At 36.4% G+C, this 20,471-nt stretch overlaps 2 protein-coding genes across 6 annotated transcripts in view; one reads left to right on the top strand and one right to left on the bottom strand.

The window, feature by feature from the left end:
* MACROD2 (mono-ADP ribosylhydrolase 2) overlaps positions 1 to 20,471 on the top strand; it is a 1,974,865-nt gene that overhangs the window by 293,964 nt on the left and 1,660,430 nt on the right. The window lies entirely within an intron of this gene.
* Positions 5,720 to 19,528, bottom strand: FLRT3 (fibronectin leucine rich transmembrane protein 3). Its single transcript, XM_029221508.1, has 3 exons — positions 19,289 to 19,528; positions 10,959 to 11,162; positions 5,720 to 9,398 (listed from the first exon to the last, which is right to left on the bottom strand). Exon 3 carries the CDS (start codon positions 9,353 to 9,355, stop codon positions 7,406 to 7,408), a length of 1,950 nt encoding a protein of 649 aa, XP_029077341.1. The 5' UTR covers positions 9,356 to 9,398; positions 10,959 to 11,162; positions 19,289 to 19,528; the 3' UTR covers positions 5,720 to 7,405.

Here is a 20,471-nt window from a genome sequence, read left to right on the forward strand (position 1 = left end):
TGTTATAGCTCCAGAATATACCTGGCATCTTTCCTCTCTCTCCTCTTACTACCACCATCCTGTTCCATGTTACTCATTCTCCATACAGTGGCTAGTGACTTTGTTACAATTGAGATCTGATAGTCTGATCCCCACACATCATTCTTCTCTTCCTCCTTCTCCCCAAACCTCTGTTAACAATCCTCCAATGGCCTTCTCTTATACTAGAATGAAGTCCAGACTTTTTACCTTGGCCTTGGCCTACCAGACCCTGTAGGAACTGATCCAGGCCTGCTTCGCTGATCTCACCTCTGTCATGCTCACTGAGCTTGAGCCCCCTGACATTTTTTTAATCCCTAAGTTCACTAAACTTCTCAGAACACTCTACCTCATTCTTCACGTGGCTGACTCTTTATCCCTTAGGTCTTAGGCTTCTCTTACCACCCAATCTAAATAGGTTTTCATGTTATACTCACTCATGCACCATGTTTTTCTCTTACATGGCATCTGTCATGATTTTTCACTTTATGTTCATTTGGTTTTTGTCTAATATCTGAATGTCTGCCTCCTCCAACTGTAATCTCCATGTCTTTATGGTTCAGTGCTATATACTCAGACCCAAGCACAATAAATCATTGTTAATGTTGAATGAATAAAATATCTAACTCCATAAACTTTCTAAGTATTAATATGCTCATCTGAAAAATACAAATAATCATTCCTACCTGTAAAGTTACTGTATGAATTAAACAAGATTGAAATATATAAAACAGCATTGTGCTTGAACAGTCCCCAACAAATGGCAGTGTCTGCAGCAGTGGCGTGGTCACCAGACATTTGTTAAGCCCACTGTGTGTGTGAGACATTGCTAATGTTTGTAGAACATATTTTTAAAAGATAGGTTTGTTAGACTTTTGTTTCACCTTGTCTTTACTGTTTTATTATTATTAGCATTGGTCTTCACATCTAGGAAATTAAAATGTGGAATTCCAGCAGTGATTCCATGCTTTTTAATGGAACATTGATATAAACTAGCCTCAGCTTTGTAATGCCACAATTATCAGAGCCATGATGTACATTCAAAAGGGTAATTACTTTAGGTAGTAATTTCCTAGACTGCCCTCCCCACCCCCCCAACCAGCTGGCATTGAAAAAGGAGCACTGCTTTTGTGTGTGTACACAGTCTGTAAAACCCCATTATCCCCAACTTCCACACCCCTGTGGCTGCATACTTCCTTTTGAAGCCTCTTAAAAAAGAAAAAAAAAAAAAAAACTTTCAAGATAGCCCTAAAATTTATTTTGAATCTCATTTCACCCATATAGTATAAAAATGAGATGGTGGGTAGGAAGTGGGAGGGGTCTAGAATGTGATTTGCTTACCCCTGGAATTCTATGATGCTTGTGGGAAAGCCTGGTAAAAATTTGCATGGGTGGGTAGAAATACTTCTTCAGAAACACTTTGAGATAAAGTTAGATTTAAATCTGTTTTGATGTTCAAAGAATAGAGGAATGTTAATTTGGTTATTCTAGTTCTTTTTCTTTCATCTGTTCAGAATGTCTATACTATTCAGAACAGAGGTTTCCACCGACCTCTCATGACCAGCATCCTTTTAAACTGTGATCATCTGCTAGAATCCTAGGTGCAGTGCCCTCCTCTGCTCTCCTTTTCTTCTTTGTGTCTCTTTCCATCTGAGGTTTTGACCTCCTCTCTGGCCCATATCCTAATGCTTCCACTGAGCCCATTTCAATCCTTTACTTTTGGGTTCCAGCTTCCCATGCTACTCACATTTCTCTTAGCATTCTTTCCACCACCTTGAATTAATTGACGTCTGTTCCCTGAGGATGACACCTTCCCTGTTACCTGTTGCATCTCTTACTGTCACTATTTGATGCAACTAGGGAAGGGGAGGGGTGTGTAATAGAGGTAGGGAGTTTCAAAAAAATTTTCCCTTCCCCTGAAAGACCTCTTCTTGACTTTGGTTTTTCACCACTATTCAAAGTCCTTTCTTTTGAAATTCTTATTTTATATCGACATCATCTAAATCCGTCATCTTCTCCCTCTTCTTCATCTCTGGGACATTTCCCCATCTTCCTTAGGGCTTGTCTTATAAGCCTTACCTGCATACCAGCCCTTTCCCTCTCTTGGAGTGATTGTGTCTTCCTCACTAGTGACTCTTCCAAAACTGCAGCTTCTCGGCCTTTAACTTCAGTCATCTTAGAGTCACAGCCATGACTTGGACCACACCTCTTGTGCATCTCAATTTTCTTCACTTCTGTTAAATATGCTCCCTGTCCTCATTGTAGATTCCTAACTCTATCTCATTCCTGAGGTCAGTAAATATCCTTCCTGGCACTCACTTCTTTTTTATTCCTCTTGATCCTCGACATGACCGACCAAGCAAGATCGCTTCACCTCCAAACTTCTTAAAGAGTAGACTTAATCATTGTTTGTTTTCTTTATCTCTCATTATCCTGCCAACATCACACAGGCTTTTTGCCTCCTTTCTCTGCTGACACTGCTTCAAAATCCCTGATGGTCTCCTCTTTTTTCATATTCAGTTTCCTCTTCCAAGTCTGTATTCCTGACTACCTTTTTGACATCCTCCTTTTAAAAATGTTTCTAGGGGCTTCCCTGGTGGCGCAGTGATTGAGAGTCCGCCTGCCGATGCAGGGGAAATGGGTTCGTGCCCCAGTCCAGGAAGATCCCACATGCTTGCGTACCGCAAAAAAAAAAAAAAAAAATGTTTCTAGTTCCTTGATTTCATTATATTTTCTTCTCAAAATGATCTTTCCCCTTTGTGACTCCGGTTTTTTTGTTTGTTTGTTTTTGTATTCCTCTTCCCTCTTCTGTCCCTACAAAGCGTAGGTGTTCCTTTGTCTCTTTTCTCTCTTTCTCTGCTCGCGTTCTATTGGTGATCTCATCCATCCGCTCAACTTTAATAATAAGCTGTTAGATATGGATTCCCTTCCTTGATGCCGAAGATCTTACACCCTCATTTCCAACTTCCTGGTAGGCATTTCCAGAGGGGTAACATAAAAGTACTTTAAACCTATGGTGATTATAATTTATCATCTAAATTGGGTCACTATGGAAGGCAAAGACGGAACTACTAATAATCAGCCAGTGTAAACCTGTACTGTGCATATGGTCACCTATTCAAACTCATTATGTACAAAATACTCTGACATTTGCTTTTCCAGTATTTTCTATCATTATTAATTGCCTCACCAACATTTTACTTACTCAGGCTGAGAATTATCTTTAATTTTTATTCTTTCTTCAGTTTCCAATTCCTAGAAATTCTACCTTTCATGTATCTTGTGAATTACACCTTTTTTAAAAACCCTATTTCACTGTTCAGGCTCTTATTTCCTCTTGCCTGGAATACTGCATAGACGTCTAACTTGTCTTCTTACTCCCAGTTTCTCCTTCTTTTTCCTTCATGCAATATTCTTTATTTCTACAAAATGTCCCTAAATTATTGATTATTTATGCACCTGCTTAACAACCATTGCCAAAGAATATCATGAAGACTTCTCAGCTTGGAATTTAACACACTTAACACAATATAAGCCTGACATAAAAAAAATGTGTCCAGCTTTATCTCCTTCATGGACCCTGTATTTCAGCTGGACTATTGGCCTTTCCACAAACACCTCCTAAATCAGTGGTACTCAACCTCAGCAGAAACACCTTTGGAATTAAAAGTATATAAATACTCAAACTTAACCTGGGAGATTTAAATTTAGTATGTCTGGTTTGCGGCCTGGTTAAATTAATAAAGAGCCTCCCCAAGTGATTCTGACCAAAGCCAGCATCGAGAAGCACTGCAACTGTTTTCCAGCCTCCATGACTTTGTTCACCATTTTCCCTCCATGGCCAGTATCTGTTTTTCTTGCTTTCTCCTTAAATACCATCCTATCTTTCAATACCAGCCCTAGTTTTGTTTTACCTCCTTCATGAGGTCTTCCTTGATCCATCCAGATAGATGTAATTGTTTTGTCTGTACTGCAGTCACAGTATAACTTTCACTAGATTGTTTAATGCCTTACAACCTCTAGACAGCACACTTCTTGAAGGCAAAGCTCCTACTATTTTATAATATAGAAACCACTCAGTAAAGGTCATTGGCTGTTGAGATTTTTTTTGTAAAGAACTTTGAAGTTCTTAAGAAAGTGATTGATAATCATGAGTTATTTTCTTTTGCTAATTTAATCAATAGTCCAAAAGCATAAAGTACAGTAGTTTCAATTCCAACACTATGCTAAATTAAGATTTGCTAATCATACTAAGTAGGAGAAAGGAATTAGAATTGTAAATGCCACTACTGTTTTCAGGGGCAGACGAGCTAATCTTAAAGTGAACTCAGTGGTGGATTGGTTCCTTTTTAACACCCACACTTCAGGTGCTTTAAAGCACGTGGGTCTCTTTGGACTCCTCATGAAAACTGTCATGTTGGCATGTACCTATAAAATGTGCTTTACTCAGAAAATGGGGTTAGTAAAGCAGAGTTTTTTACTAGTTCCTTTGGCACAGGGGAATACTTTTAATAAATAGGCCTCACTGAAAGAACACAGTGTTGTTCTTAATAGGGAACGAGAGTGTAAGTGCAGTGATTTAATGCAGTTACAAGTGCCTGCATTCAAAAACAATTTTTGATTTTTGTCAAACGTTCAGCAGGGGAGTGATTTTTCCCTCATTTTTTTTGTAGCTTCCCCATTGTATTCTTGTTAAATGTATAAGCTGCATATTCAGGATTGAATTATTTTTTTCCTACATTTTTCTTTGTTAGTACCTGATCAGTAAAAATTGTGAACATTTAGCTTGGGATAGATGTATATGTATCTGTAATTAATTTAGTGTCCCTTAAGGTGGAGATTTGTGTTTTGTCATTTATTGAAAGTATATATATATTTCAGCAAAGTATTTGGATTTCATAGCAAGCCTAGGTAAAAGAATAAACTTTTACCCTCTCAGTGCTTTCTCTATTTGCTAGTGTAAAACGTATTTCTGATTTATCCCAGGTAAAATAATTAAAATGCATGTGTCAGAACACATAAAATTTTCTGTGCTCGTGAAAGGTATACTAACTGGAAAATAGTCTTGGCTTTTGACTTTTTATAAACTCACAGGTGTATAGGGACTTTATGGAACCATCCAGCCCTTTCCCTGACTTCTGGCAGAGCTTGTAGCTAAACTACTCAAAACCTGTGGAAGCAAAATCAAACTTCCTTCAGAAAATGTTCCCTGTATCCAATGTTAATCACATTTTCTTTGCTAAGTTATCCCTAGAAAACAACTATCCTTAACAGGAAGTCAAAAGAGAAAGTATTGAGAAACATTTGAAGATGGCAAATGAATAAATGAGGTTTCATAGGCAGTTGGAGATATTTGTTAGCAGAGTAGTAGAAGCAGCGATATGTAACAAACCACTGGGAACACATGGCTCACTCTGCTTGACCATAATAGTAGTAACTTGTATTTTGTTGAACATTGTACAGTTTCCAAGCACATTGTCTCATTTAATCCTCACAACAACCCTGTGAGGTGGGTGGTATTAATAGCCCCATTGTATAGATAAGGAAACTAAGCTAGGGAGAGTAAATGGTTTGTTTTCACATACCTAGTAAGTGGTAAATCTGGGATATCAGATCCTCTGATGCCAACTCATACTACCAAAAAGCTATTTTAAAAAATATTAATTTTTCAAAAACCACCTTAAAGTATCAACCAGGACAACAGCAGCAGTGTACAAAGACTGGAAGGTCACAAAACCACTTCTGAAGTTTTCTGTAAGAGTATTCCAAAAGACTGTTAGGATATTCGTTTATGCATGAAACGCTGAACCCTTAAGTAAAATGATACACAAGCTCAAGATATTGCTATTTTTTTTATTTGTAGCCAACATTTATTTTTATGCCTAGAAAAATACAGGGGGGTACTTAGGACTAATGTGCTGGGCAGTTTGCTACTTTAGTGATAGTAACATAATCCCGAAAAAGCAAGCACAATTATTTTGTCCTTTCTTTTGTTTTATTCAGCAATAAGACCACAATTTTTCATATTTAAGGAAGTATGAAAAATTTGTCGAGTTTTAAAAGCTGAATACATGTAGCGTTGGATCAAGGCACATACAAGACTGGCCAAAGGGCGTACAATGCACTTTGGTTTTTTGTTGGGAAAAAAAAAATCATGGCAACAGAAAAGTGATGAGGTTTTTAAACAAGTAATAGCTCACAATTCAGTAGGAAGCTGGAAAGAAATGTTACATTACAAGTTAATTATGTAATATCTGGAAAACTGTGACAGTAATGGGCAGTATTCTTGATCATTGTGAACGTAAATTGAACGTTTATGTACAGTGTTAAAATGTTTCACATAAACCAGATCTAAGTTTAATTTCTAGTATTCATTTTTCTTTTAAATTCTCATTTAAAGTACTACTTTCTCTTCATTGCTGAGGGGAATTGCTTATGGTTATGCTACCTTTTTAATGTGTGTAAGGTTTTTTTTGACATCCTTTATGATAAAAACATCATAAACATGAACAATTGTGTCTTTAGAGTTGACTTTTCAAAAATCAGGATGGTATAGGCAAAACCAGAATGCAATTCTGAGATTTGTGTTCATTACGCTGTGCGAGTCTATGTTTTCATGTTTTCCTAAGTACAGATTTCCCCCTAACCTGGAAGCACGCTTACAGTATTGTTTTTGTGAAGTCCTTTATTCTCAAAGCTTTGTTAACAATGGCATTAACAACAGCAGACTTCACACTCCTTTTATGCCAGCTGATGGATTCAGTTCAGAAGATATGTTTACTTTCTTAAGGATATCTAATTTGCTCAGGGTAAAAATGGAGTTATGCAGCAAATCTGATATTGCCCATTACTTCACATATTTTGATTATTGAATACCACTGGAATACAAATTTAATAATTGGAACATTATTTCATAACTACCTTTTGAAATTTAATTTTTCTCATTCAGCCAGTTTTTTTTTTTACATTAATACCAAAGTGAAAAATGGCCTGTGCTTATACTACAAGGATCTCATGTGAACGCAGTTCTGATTGTTCAACACAGCAAGAAAATTCACTTTCACAGTCAACAAGTCATCTTACTCAGTAGAACACAAAGTAAATGATTTATAACTTCAATATTTGCAAGGAAAATACAGTACAAATTACTAAAAAGTACTAAAATATAGAATTGTGTTCAGGCTTCTCCACTACATCAATCGCAGCAGTAACCTGAAATTTGAAACTTTTAATAAAAAGTTCATAAATATAAATTATATGGCAAATGTACAGTACATTGCTTTTCTCAGTCTCTTTTTCCAGTGTTTTACAGTAGAACAGGGTTCCTACCATCACCTCCCTTAGGTTTAAAAAAAACGAAACACGGTATGCTGCGAGTCCTCCAGCATCATGAGTGTGAGTGATCTGAGTCTGGAATACCACTGTCTCTGTAGCTTCGGTTACTACTACTTTCACTGTGATTGTTTTTGTACAGATTCATTCCGTTAGGAGGAAATATGGTGTGTATTACAAATTCCTCCTTTGAGATGGGTTCATTGCTTATCGGTAACATCTGAAAAGAAGTCTCCCTGATTTCCAGGATGGAGTTGTCCTTCTTGGTGCCAGCTTCTGCATAGTCATCCTTTCTTCTCTTCCCTTTGCTGTATGCACAGTTCCTTGAGAAGAGTGATCCATTCCTATGAACATACCAGCACACTAAAGCGAGAAGGGCGATGGTCACCAGGGCCACAGCCCCACCAATGATGGCAGCCAATGGTAAATTAGGGTTTTTGTAAGGTTCTTTCTCTTGCTCTCGATTAAGGGTGGTTGTAGGGTTGTACATTCGAAGGGGTGCGGTTTCAGTCTCAATACAAACAGGAGTTTCATCAAATAGGTAGAGGTTACTGGTTTCCATGGGAACCATGCAGACTCGATAGGGTGAATCAGGCTCCAGGGCTGTGACCAAGTATTCACTGCGTTCTCCTGTTACAATTGTTTCCGTTATAGATCCAAACGCTGGGCTGTGACCCAGTTTGAGCCAGCTGAGTCTTAAAGCAGTCATAGGTAGGACAAGTTTCCAAGAGATATGAATTGTGTCGGAGGTGACAGCTTTCACAGTAATGATAATTGTTTTTCTTGCTGGATTCCCCGTGGTTCGCTGATCCTTAGTGAGTTTGGGGTTCTTCATGTCTGGTTGTTTGGTCACTGGAGCTGGCCACTGTCCTTGAGCAGGATGCACTGTGTTGGGTGTTGCAGTGGTTGTCTGAATGGTGCTTACAACTGCGCTGTCCTTACAATCAAACAGTTCCACATTGAGGTCCTTGATAGCCATTCCCCGAACCTTTTCGGGGGCTTGGCACATGAGTCCACGCACATTGACCTTCACAGGTAGTGATTGTAACCAGTCACGCACCCATTTCATCTTGCACCCACAATACCACGGATTGTTGCGAAGAATCAATTGGGTTATGTTGTCCAAATCATCAAAGATACCCTGAGGTAAATTACTTAGGTTGTTATTGGACATATCAAGTCGATACAGCTGCCTTAGATAAGAAAAAGCATTTGGGGGCACCCGATTGATATGGTTATCTTGAAGATAAAGCTTCCTCAGGTTTGTGCCTGGGAGGTTTACTGGTGCAGCAGTCAGGGAATTCCGTACCAGTGACAGTTCTGTTAAGTTGACTAGGTTGAAGAAAACTTTATCACCTAAACCATGGTTGTTCAGCAGGTTTCCATCCAAAACCAGGCGTTTTAGGCTAGTGAGACCTTGAAGAGATGGTGATGAGATGGTGGATATGCGATTATCATCCAAGCGGAGTTCTTCTATAGTCCTGGGCAAACCCCAGGGGATTGTGCTAAGATGATTACGGGACAGGAAAAGCAGCCGGAGATAGTTACTGTCTCGGAATGCCCCCTCTTCAATGCTAACAGCTGAGACGGAGTTATCATCTAAATGTAATTCTTCCAGATAGGGGATTTTTGAAAGTGAATCATAAGTGATAGTCCTTATATTATTTTCTTGCAGATGTAACTCTTTTACATACTTTGGTAGGTTGGTAGGAAATTCATCTAAACTGTTGTGATATAGATATATTCTTTCTACTTTCAGCAAGTTTTTCAAATCTGAAGGAATGCCAGCATTATTTATTTGGTTGTTCTGAAGGTAGAGAGTTGTAGCATCCTCTGGTATTCCTGTTGGAATGGATGTCAGAAAGCGATCATTACAGTAAATGAAACCGGCATCACAGCGGCACACAGATGGACAGGATTTAGCCATAACTGATAGTGGTGCCACCTGGAGGAACAGCCCAATTTTAGCCCCGATGAGGAAGATGCTCCAGGCTGGGCTGATCATGGTCAGCAGTGTTGAGGTCTTTACACAAGGTAGTTTCAGAGCCCTAAAATGGAGTGAGTTAAAAAAAAAAAGACAGAAAACCATCAGGCCAGCATACTTAAAATGGTATTCAAAATAGATATGGAAACTGCAACATCTGTAATCATTTTTATTAGTTAATTTTTTTTTTTTTGCATGCTTACGTTTTATTGCTAGCTAACAACAAACACAATCACATAATCTTTTTACCTTAAATGTTTCTGGTATTAAGTATTATGTCCCAAATCTATCTGACTTTGAAATGTTAAATATAATTAGTTTTATTGAATATTCTAAAGCATTTTCATAATACTTTATGTCAGTTTTGTAGCCAGTCATTGACCAAGCTAGTCAGATTTCTAATTTTTTCTTAATACTCATAATGAATTGACACATATGAATATGATTTGTTATATTTAAAGATAATAATGTTACTGTTCCTAAGAACGAAAATTTTATATCTGCTTTCTATTAGGTAGACTGCACAACTGTAAAATTTGTAGTCATAAAAATCTATTCTCTTACTATTCAGGAATAGTTACAAATCTCTTGAGATCCTGAATCCCAGTAAAGCCAAGTGTTTGCTTTGATTATTGATGTTATTTTTCTTTGATTATTAATATTAAACATGTGAGATAGGTATTTCTAGCAAGAAAATCAGAAGGAATCTTTTTCATTTACTTTAGGGAAGGAAAGATATACAGCTAATACATCTAGCTAATCTAAGTGGAAAATTCCATTTCATGTTAAGCTAGCTCTTTCTTTCTCCCATTTTATTGTATGTTTTGTACTACATGGTTTAATGGCTTTATGAACATTTTTCATTACATTCTATCTCATAACATGTTTTCACAATGCATTTATCTTTCTTCAAGTTCTAATCTAAAATATTATTCAACATTCTCCATGGCTGGAGAATTATAGTTTTGTACTGATCTATTGTGTAATATAATTTCTTCAGCACCTTTAGGTATTAATTAGCCTTTATAATTTCAGGCATGAAAATAAAAGACTTTAATATTTTTCCTACCTTATTGAACGATGTGGATAAATTTTGCGTGAGTGAAAATCCAATGCGCATATATTATTTTCCTGGTGAGGGGCTGGGACTTATAAACTCTTGTTTAGTCCTTGGAAATATTCTTCACTGTTTATTCAAGTAATCCTATGCCGCACACACCTCCAGATCAGGCTTGCTGTTGTCAATGAACATTCCAGCTGCGGTTCAGCGTGGTGGGCAAGCTTATTAAAGTGGGGACCAGAAACAATTCAGTTTCCTGTTACTATGTAGAACACATGGTTTCCTATGTATTTTTTTTTCCTTTCTTATAGAGTTTCTGTGTGAAGGTTCCTTTTGTGTAGCTTAATTCCCTTAGTGGAAACTGCTCTCTTTGAAATTCTTATTGGCTCTTCTGTGCAATGTGGTCAGAGATAGTAACTTCAGATCCTCATGAAGAAAGCCATTCATGATGCTAAGACCTGTATAGTAATAGGTTTTTCAGGCAGTTACCCCCCACCTTTATTCCCATCCAGTATTATCCAAGTATAAACTTTGTACAGTAGCTACATCCTGAGGTGTGATTACCTGCTGTGAAATAGCTATTTCCAGCTTTTGCTTCTTGCTGCTTTCTCAGAATAGCTGGTGCAGTCACAGGTTATGAAAGAACAGGTATTCTTTCAAGAGGTAAAAAAAAACTTAATTCAAATATTCTTCATGGGAAAAAAAAGGAAGCATACTAGATTTCCTTTATGTTTCTGTTCCTTGAAATACACTGGGTCTGAGCATCTCCTGTGAAAGTAAAATGTTTTAATGAACTATTAACAATGAACATTAACACACTAGAGAAATTTCCTAGAAATTTAACTTCACTTCTTTCTTTAAGCAACACATCTTTCGTCATAGTAGTTGTTGCAAAGGGATAAGATGACCTCTTTGTCTTTTACTTCCCATTTATATAAATAAAGTGGAAGCCAAAGTTGAGATTGTCACCAAATAGATAATTTCAATTGTTAACTGATTGTTCAACAAATCAGAAGCAAAGCTTCATTCAAGAGGCAGTAAGCCCCTTCCATAGATTTTGAATTCAGGTCAGGCCAATCTTTAAAAGTTCACTTTTAAATCTTAGATAGAAAATGATAAAATGTTTAAAAAGAAAACAAGTACACATCAAAGAGGTGAACAAAGACATAACAAGGATTTTTGACAGAAATGCCATGGTAACATTTTAGACATTTCTGAACATAGTTTTACAAAGTCATACAATCTACAATTTAAAGAGTTGAAAAGGGTTTGCTTTAGAAGCAAATCTTTTGATTTGCCCGGTGCCCTGTTTAATTCTTCCTGCAGGCCTCAATTTTCCCAATTGCAGAATGTGGACACTATGGCCTTCCTCCTTAGAGGTGTTTTTAAGGGCTAGTTGATGATCTTGAAACTCAAGTTACTCAGGTATTGTTGGCCAAAAGGCAGGACAGAAGTTCAAGTCATAGTATTTTTTTCAGGAGAATACAATTTTTAGCAAACTGAACTTGAGAAACTGTATTTGGGACAGAAAGGAAGCTATTTCAATGTCTCCTTGTAATGACCGTTAGGAAAGCATATCAAAAGCTGACAAGGCATTTCTCTCTAGGTTCAGACAGGAACATGCCAATCTCCAATGACTGTCTTTTTCACTTCTGAAAGGGCTTAAGGCTTTACCAAAGAGACTCATGATTTTAATGATGACTGCTTTGTTCATTATCTAATATGTATGACAATTTTGGGGGGTAGACAGGGGAGGTGGGTAGGATCAGTATCTGTTACGCAAGGTCACCCACTCAGGGGCTTTCTATACAAGTAGGGTTCATTAAGGTATCGTGGAAATATTTGACCCTGAAAGTAGAAGCAATTTGCTTCTCCCCCAGTAATTACCTAGCATCCAACAAGGATAGCATCTGTTCCAGAATTCAAACACTACTGAAAGCGAATGTTAAATAAGGCCAAAATTTGTGTTTCTGGTTCTCTTTGAAAGTTTGATTTCTTTTAGTTTGTCACCAGATATCAACACTAATAGACTGCATTAACAGAAGAAAACTGAAAAAAAATTACAGATACATTTAATTTATTATTTAGGCAACTTGAAATAAGAATAGCAGTTAGCAGATGGATAAAGTAGTCTCTAGTAAATATTGCAAAGTGCCCACAAAGGAAAGTTTAAGTGATTTATTGTTTAATGTGAGGTTTTACAGTGATGCCTTTAGGGTTTTGCTCATTATTGTTGAATTTCAGTGGAGTATTTTCTTGAAAACTGTTACTTTCTTGGTATGTGAAAATGGAAAAGCAAGCTGTGAAGTTATAATTACAATGTTACTTTAAAAAGTATCTTCTGTAAATGTTTTCTAAGCTTGAAAATTATTCAACATATAAAGTAATTGAGTAAATTTAAGAAAAAATTTAAAACAATTTAAAAAAGTTACTTTTGTTGAACTGCATTAAAAACTAATCAAAACCATTATAAAAATCACAGGTGAGAACCTGCTTAAAATGTTGCCAATAGCTGGCCATTTCTCATACACCAGGACATACTCTAAAGTTGAAAAGATTAATCTGACGAATGGGAATTTAAAAACCGTTGGTCAGCCTAGAGTATGTGCAAGGTGATGATCATAATGATAACCAGAGCTAAAGCTTGTAGCTGAGCTGTAAGTATTTCACCAATTCAAGCTCCAAGAATATGTATTGATTTTCACATTTTTAGCTCAGAGAAAGAAAAAATATTCTAAATTGGTGTGAAAAGAAGGAAGATTAATTTGTTTATTTTTCTGTTTTACATTTGTGAAACTGCTTCCTCTGCTCTATTTGATATGCAAACTCACATTGCCATTAATACAATAGTGGTAATAATGTGGATTAACAGAAAGCCTGAAATCTCATTAAATTCTTGGAAAATGCCATTCTTTTCTCCCCAGACTGCGTTAAAACAAAAGGCAAAAATATAAAGCATGTTTCTCTGGAGAGAAGGATACTCTTTGAAAAATGAAGCTTCCTTCACAAGTTCTTACTCCCTTTACTTAAGCTCAAACAGTTCAATGCATGCTTGATTGTGTTTTATATCTTATATTTTATATCTTCTCCTGACTTTTTATATTTAAAACCTATAGTGCTAAACAGTTTTGTTTTATTTTGCATATTAGAGGCTGTAATGGTCTCTCCATCTAAAATAGGTGATCCTGTCCCCATGCTTAGACTTCCCTCTTTCCGAGCTGGCTCTACATATTCACGCACATAAAGACATTGTAGTTGAATGTGACTGATGAAAAGAAAAATGATCCCCACTGGCATGGACACTGTGGCCTGGTTTCCACAACACTGACTTCAGAGCCTTTATGTCTGCATAGGCTTGAAAGAGGCCATTACTTCTGAACAAAAAGGAATCGATCTTTTAGAAAAATATTGTTAATGGGGTAACTTGGGGGGAAACATAAATGGAGCCCTGGTTATTTAAAGGAATGTTTAAATTTTGTTTTTAATTGTATCATTGCTTCAGTATATAGCATGTAGAACTGTAGCAAAAAGAAGAAAAACATAATCGCCTCACTGGTAAATCAGATTTTTAATATGGATTTTCCTATTCAGTTTATCTTTATAAATAAAAATTGTGGATTTTTAAAAATGCATTTATAATGTAATCACATCTGCAAGAAGCCTCCAGTTGATTTCCATGATATACTTAAAAGAATGTAAATAGATAAAGATGCTATCATTTTGAGATAGTTTAAGAAAACTAACATAATTGAAGAAGTTGTATCTGAATAGAAAACTGGTATTTAAATAAAGTCAAGAACTTGAGGTAATCTACATGTTTATATGAGTCCTTCTTTGCTACTACAATATTTTGGAGGTGGGAATGTTTGAGATGACAAGGTATTTCTCATGTTTTGAACACTTAGATTAAGATTATATGTTGATAGTGCTAACTTCCTAAATCCTTTATTTGCTCCCTTTGATTTAAATGGACTTTGATTTGAAATCATTGCTCACTTAAAAAAAAATCTTAAATCGAGTATAGAGTTTTGAGATTTTCGTTTCTTTTTAATGCTTTGCCTCACATCAGGGTCTCTTAACTCTCTGGGAAACTTTTAAAAATATTAAATCTAAAAGTAGAAAGGCATGTAGAACTCTTAATCGAAGTTAATTGCATTATTATTTTGAGTAAAACCTTGAGATTGAAGAAAACGTATGCTTACTCAAATTTATCCAAGTCTGTGAATATTTCTAGGTAAACTGGAATTTATACAATCATAATTTGGAGTATTAGGAAAGTAATTTATTCATGAAGGTTTAAATTGCTGCTAGAAAGCTCAACAAAATGATCAACCTATGAATGCTAAGTCTTTGTAATGACAAATGATATTTCAAATAAACTACGTGGATGGTTAAACTGAAAAACTGGAGTACATCAGGTTAGTTGATAGTGACAGCAAAATGCTTTCTAAGCAGCCTGTCTGGTAGTTAAATTTTCCACGATCATCAGATTTCAGGAAAGTTCCAATTCTTTTGTTTAATGCCAGGCAAGCAGAAGGACCTCTAACTCTCCTCTTGAGAGTCATGAAGTCTGAAGGGTTTGCTGAGAGGCAGAGAAGCAAGTGTGCCTTTCCTTACGTAGTTTTATCCAGACTATTTTCTGGCCTGTAAGGTTTGTTTCATTTATGCAAATAGGGGATGAAAGTTCCAAAGCAAAGTATTTTTACTTTCTCCTTTTATGTTACTGGTTCTTTTCCCCAATAGGTTTGTGATAAATGAATCTAATTCTGCTTCATTTGTTTTGGCTTATAAAGTTAAACTGAGCATCCTTAAAACAAAAAGGCAAACTGGGATGTTATCTTTCATCACAGTGAAGGCTGCTTCCTTTATGATATTAAGCCAGACTAAATGAGTTAGAAAACCATGGCTTATAAGAATGAATAAGGTATTAATTTAGAGGCTGGTAAAGGTGAGCAGTAGAGAGCTTGGGGCAGGGGACAAGCTTTAAGTTTGCATTGACTTTTAAGCAATTACAATTAAAACTATGCTTATCTTTGTTAAACCACATTTTCCCACTGCAAACTTGAAATGCCTTTTTCAGTGTTGTGAGTACAATTTGGTTGATATGCTTTAAATTTCTACTATTCAAGTTTCCATACTCTAGTAGAACAAATATTTGGGTCTACTGTGTGCCAAGCACTGGGCTGGAAGATAACATCCATAATCATAAAAAACACCTTGTTTTTTTCATGTCAGAGTTGAGTATTGTTGATTTAAACCAAATGAAGAGGAAGAAAATCATCAACACGTAAACTGATCAATCCACAGTCCAGTGGCACACTTTAAAAATGGTGTTTAACCAAATGTGGTCTCTGGGTTTTCTTTTCAAAGTTGCCACGGTAACTTGTGCACGTGAAAAGTGAAAGAATAAAGAACAAAAGCTGTCATTGTCTCGTCAAGAGAGCGCAATTTCTCCTTTCTCTCATTTAAGCAGACTAATACCTGGAGAGAGCTTTTTATACATTCCTGACACTTGATTTGGGGGCTAGGAAAAGAGATTATGCATATGTTAAACAAATGCAACTTTAGCTGCTGCTTAGATTACATTTCATTCTTTTTTGCTTAAAATCTGTTTTCTCTGGTGCTCTTGTCAACAGACAAGTCAAAGTCCTGAAACCTGCTCTCCTATGCAATATAAACATGGCTTTCAGACTGTTTTTTAGTGTGATGGTTTACCAAATTTAGCGATGTTGATCTGCATTCTGAAACTGGAAAATGCTTTCTGAAATGTATATTCCTATTTCGGTTCTTAAGCGGCAGAAGGCTTTTTCCAGAAGACATTTACAAACCATCTCCTTGATGGAAATTTGTTTGTTGACTTGTGATAAGTTTTTGAAATGGTGGAATGTTAGAAAGAGTCGAGAAAACGCCCTTTTAATGCTCTGAAGAGAAAAATGCACTTTGGAGAATTAATACTGCTTAGAGATTTACTGTAGAGTTTTTGCCCGCTGGGGGGTGGTACACTCTACCAGAACACTGCTTTCAGAAGCCCTAAGTCACATGTTGGCTGCTGCCAGCCAGTTTTCCTCTGGTTTAATTACAACAAAGCCTCCCGTTGAGAAGAACAGTAAAGGCCTCTGGGGCAAAAGGTGGGGGTAGGAGGCAAGGGGGACTGAGGAGAAAAGGAGGGAAGAAGTTACAGGCTTTGAAAAATTTACTGAATCTTATTTCCCTCGTTGACTTCATTTATAGTGGTCTTCATTTGACTGTCAACAATTATTTATAATACTATTAAAATAAACTGGTTGAATAAAAGAATATTTAAGGGGGTTTAATCAAAATTTTTAAGTTAGTCTTGGATCTTGGCATTAAACACATTCTTTGTTATGTAGCCCAGCCACCTTAAAAATAGGGGGAAAAGTTAAGATCCACTGAAATGGCAGTTTTAAACCAATTTTTTTTTCTAATGACCAGATTTAATTTAATATTGGTATGAACATTTGGCATATCTAAAATAAAAGCATAAAGAAGCATTCATATGACATTAATACAAGGCAAGTTCTCTGCTACTGATTTTTGTAGGGTTTAAAATTGTTCAAAATAATTCAGAAAGAAGAGGAAGCCCTAGTGTCTGTGGCCAAGAAAAGCAGAGACAAATCTCTCTGCAGTGCACTTGCATGTTTAAAGATGAAAATTGTATTTTTCATCTGGAGACACTGAGTGTTCATTAGGGTCTTGTGTCCCTAGGCAGGAGGTGCTGAATGTAATTGGAGTTTCTATTTGATTGGGCAATATAGTCTAGAGAAGAAACTGGGGTAAAGATAATTAATAGCTTGCTAACAAAGTCTGACAGCCACAAGATTTCAACCAAATTTATTTCACACCGCTTCATTTAGCTCTGAAAAAGTTTTGATGGAATTGGAGGCTCCTTAATTAACACTTGAAAGCAAAAGAAACATACCTTCTATTTTACTGCCACATTCAGTTATGACAAATTTTCTCTCTGTTTTTCTTCTTTTTGTAAAAACTTTACTTGCTGCCCAGTTATATATTCCACAAACGTTAATGTTTAGGAAGTGTTTAATTGGGCATTTTGAACATAACCATAATTGAGTTAAAACGGGGGGGAATGAAAAGCCCAATTAATAACTGATAGTATTATACACAATATTAATGAATTCATTGTTTATTCATTCAATAATATCTTTTCTGATCCTTGGACTAGATATATTTTTGGCAGTGCTCTATTTAAAGAAGAAATTAGACGTGCTTTTCCTACTTAAAATACATGCAACCATGTTTTTGTAACGCTGTTTTTTATTTCAGGCTAATATATGTATGTATTTGTGTATGTGTGTGTATATGTTGTGTATACACACACATATATCTGCAAACTAAGTGGCATATCTCTGATTTAATCTTCTTATAGATTAAAACCTGGCATATTATTATTAATATTGGTAGTAGCGGTAATATTAATATTTTGTAGTACTTTTAAAAGGTTCATTTCTTTCTTTACTCATTTCAAGAGACATGGGTATCTGTCATCTGTCACTTTGGGGCAGACATAAGTGGTCCTATCTGAAAACAGACAAATTCATTCTTTATGTTTATGCTGGTCAGGATATTCCTATGTTGTCGGGGATAAATGAAAGGCATTGCTACAGCTGAAGCACTTTTCTAGTGGCTTTATTCATGTTGTTTCCTGCTATAACGAAGGAACATATGTGTGCATTTTAGAGCAGATAGATTTATTAAGAAAATTTAAAATAGTTAATTGTTAAAACCATTGGAGAATTTGGTTCCATGATTGGCACATATCAAGGCTTTTAAAAAATCTTTTAAATTCTCAATAAATACATAACAATCAAACCCCCAGATATTGAGAAAATATAGGCCTGTTGTACTTTTTACCTCTATGCAACCATTTTGTTTCAGATCTAATTCACTGAAAAAAAATTTTCTTGAGAAGATACATTTAACTACTTTTGGAAAGCTTTGTTGTATAAAAATATTTCTTTCAATATAAGATTTTCCCATTATAAGTTGCAAGTGAATGGATACTCTGCATATCCCACTTGGAGGGCTCTACTCATTTTTTACCCCCTGCCACACTGAAATCCCTGCATACATCAGGCTTAACTTCCAGGCTGAGCTTTGTTAGTTTTTCTGAGTAGACTTTGCCAATTACTATGCTAGTCACATACTACATTTGCCCAAGCAATGGATTTTTGGCGTTCTTCTGGAGAGGGGATATGGTTTGTAAGAGAGTCTCCCCCTCCTCGGAGTTGAGTTCACTAGTTGAGATTTGCAAGCCTGAAATGCTTGAAGCAGCTCTGGCAGGATAGCAGTGCAAGCTTTAAAATCTAGGTGTAGCTCTTAATCCTTCCAGAGGCACATAAGTCTCCAGGAGTAGCTGGGCTAGCTGTGAGCAAGATGTATGCTTTTCATGTACTGCGTACTTATGGGCTGAGGGATTATTGATTTTCTTTCACAGTTGTAAAAGCAGCAATTGGTGATCATACCACACATACAGTACACACCAAGTTAGCAAGACCTTTCGCTTTCCTCTCTGTGAAAAAATCTGCCTCGTACTCTTTAACATCTAACATTTAATTTTCCAACTTAATGTTTTCTATAAGGCTCTTTTCAAGTAGCAATGACATGAGACAGAAAATAGCCATTTATCATTAGTTTTTTTTTTAATGAAAGAAAGGTTTCAAGAAACTTCTTGCATTTGGCTGTAACAGTCCAATTTTTCCTTGCTGGCTTGCACGCACATACATTGCTCGTCCTGGTGACAGAGCAAACGTTCGTATTTGGATGCCTCATGATACCAAGTAATTTCTTTCTAGAGAGTAAAACCAAGCAAACTTTCTGGGACAATCATAAGGAAAAACATGGGAAACACTTACCGGGAAGGCGAGAAAAAGCAATCCCATATGTTCTGCCGCTCTAGCTGTAATTCCACTGCCTGGGAATTGGAGTAATAACCCTCCCCCTCTGCCCAGCTCGGCGTCCAGTCCACACAAAGCCAACGGCAGCTGCAGGCTGAGCTGGTCCTGTTCAGATCACGCCTCCACTGAGGAGCGAGCAAGGGACAGCATTCCAGTTTACTGCACAGCCCACCTCCAAGTCTGAAGTTAAAGCTTCACCTCGCAGTGGTTGAAGAAGGGGGTGATGTCATAGATGGGCAGGACTTCGCCAAGCTCTCGTTCAGTGAGGTAACTGGGTGATCAGACAGATGAGCTTTGCCATCGCTAGAGGGAGTGAGAGCAGCCAGAATGAGGCGCTCAGCCTGCCGAGGCCAGGATGCCATTCAGTTGGTAGGCAGCCCTTTGGAATCGCAACCTTTTCTGAAGTTTACTACAACAGGGGAGTGGTAGGAAGCTTATAAAAAATACAAGACGGTTAGAAGGCTATTTATAAGATTACAATAGAAAGACACTGGTTCTTTTTATTTTTAAGCCATCTGTATTAAAAAGAAGTTAAGCAAAATCATATTATTTTCATTTTTGACTAGTTACAATAATGTTATAATTGTGAAGGCTAGTAACCCCAGCAGTGAATACTTATTTGAGAAATGAACAGAAAGCAGCTTCAAATAAATAACTGATTTATTTAAGGGATGGGAACAGGAATGCCAAAAGGTTAAAAAAAAAAAAAGGTAACCAGTTCTTTTTCCTGGAGGTAATAAGTTATTGTTTTATATGTATTTGTTTTAAGAAGTGAAAGTATTTTTCATATACTCCCACTATTTGTCCATCTTCTTTAGAACCTAGTAGATAGTAGGTTTTTCATATTTAAGGCATCCTCCCTAAAACAAAAAGGTTTTGAAAAATTAAATATTTTCCTTTCTGATACGTTTTTGCTCTGAACATGAGTTAAGATACAAACATCTTAAGAAGAAGGAAACTGTTCACGGGTAGTTTTGCTTGTATTTAAGTTATTGTATTTTAATTTATGTATATGAATAAACACTGGACAGTGGAAGACATAGACATTTATAGTGTCTGTGTCTAATCAGCAGAATTATACACTTTATTTTCAATGATTTTCATAGACTGGTTTCCGCTATTCGGTCAACAAATGCTTTAG

This window comes from Monodon monoceros, unplaced genomic scaffold, assembly GCF_005190385.1.
Source record: "Monodon monoceros isolate NGI ecotype Baffin Bay Population unplaced genomic scaffold, NGI_Narwhal_1 Super_Scaffold_13, whole genome shotgun sequence".
In the NCBI taxonomy this organism is placed as follows: Eukaryota; Metazoa; Chordata; class Mammalia; order Artiodactyla; family Monodontidae; genus Monodon; species Monodon monoceros.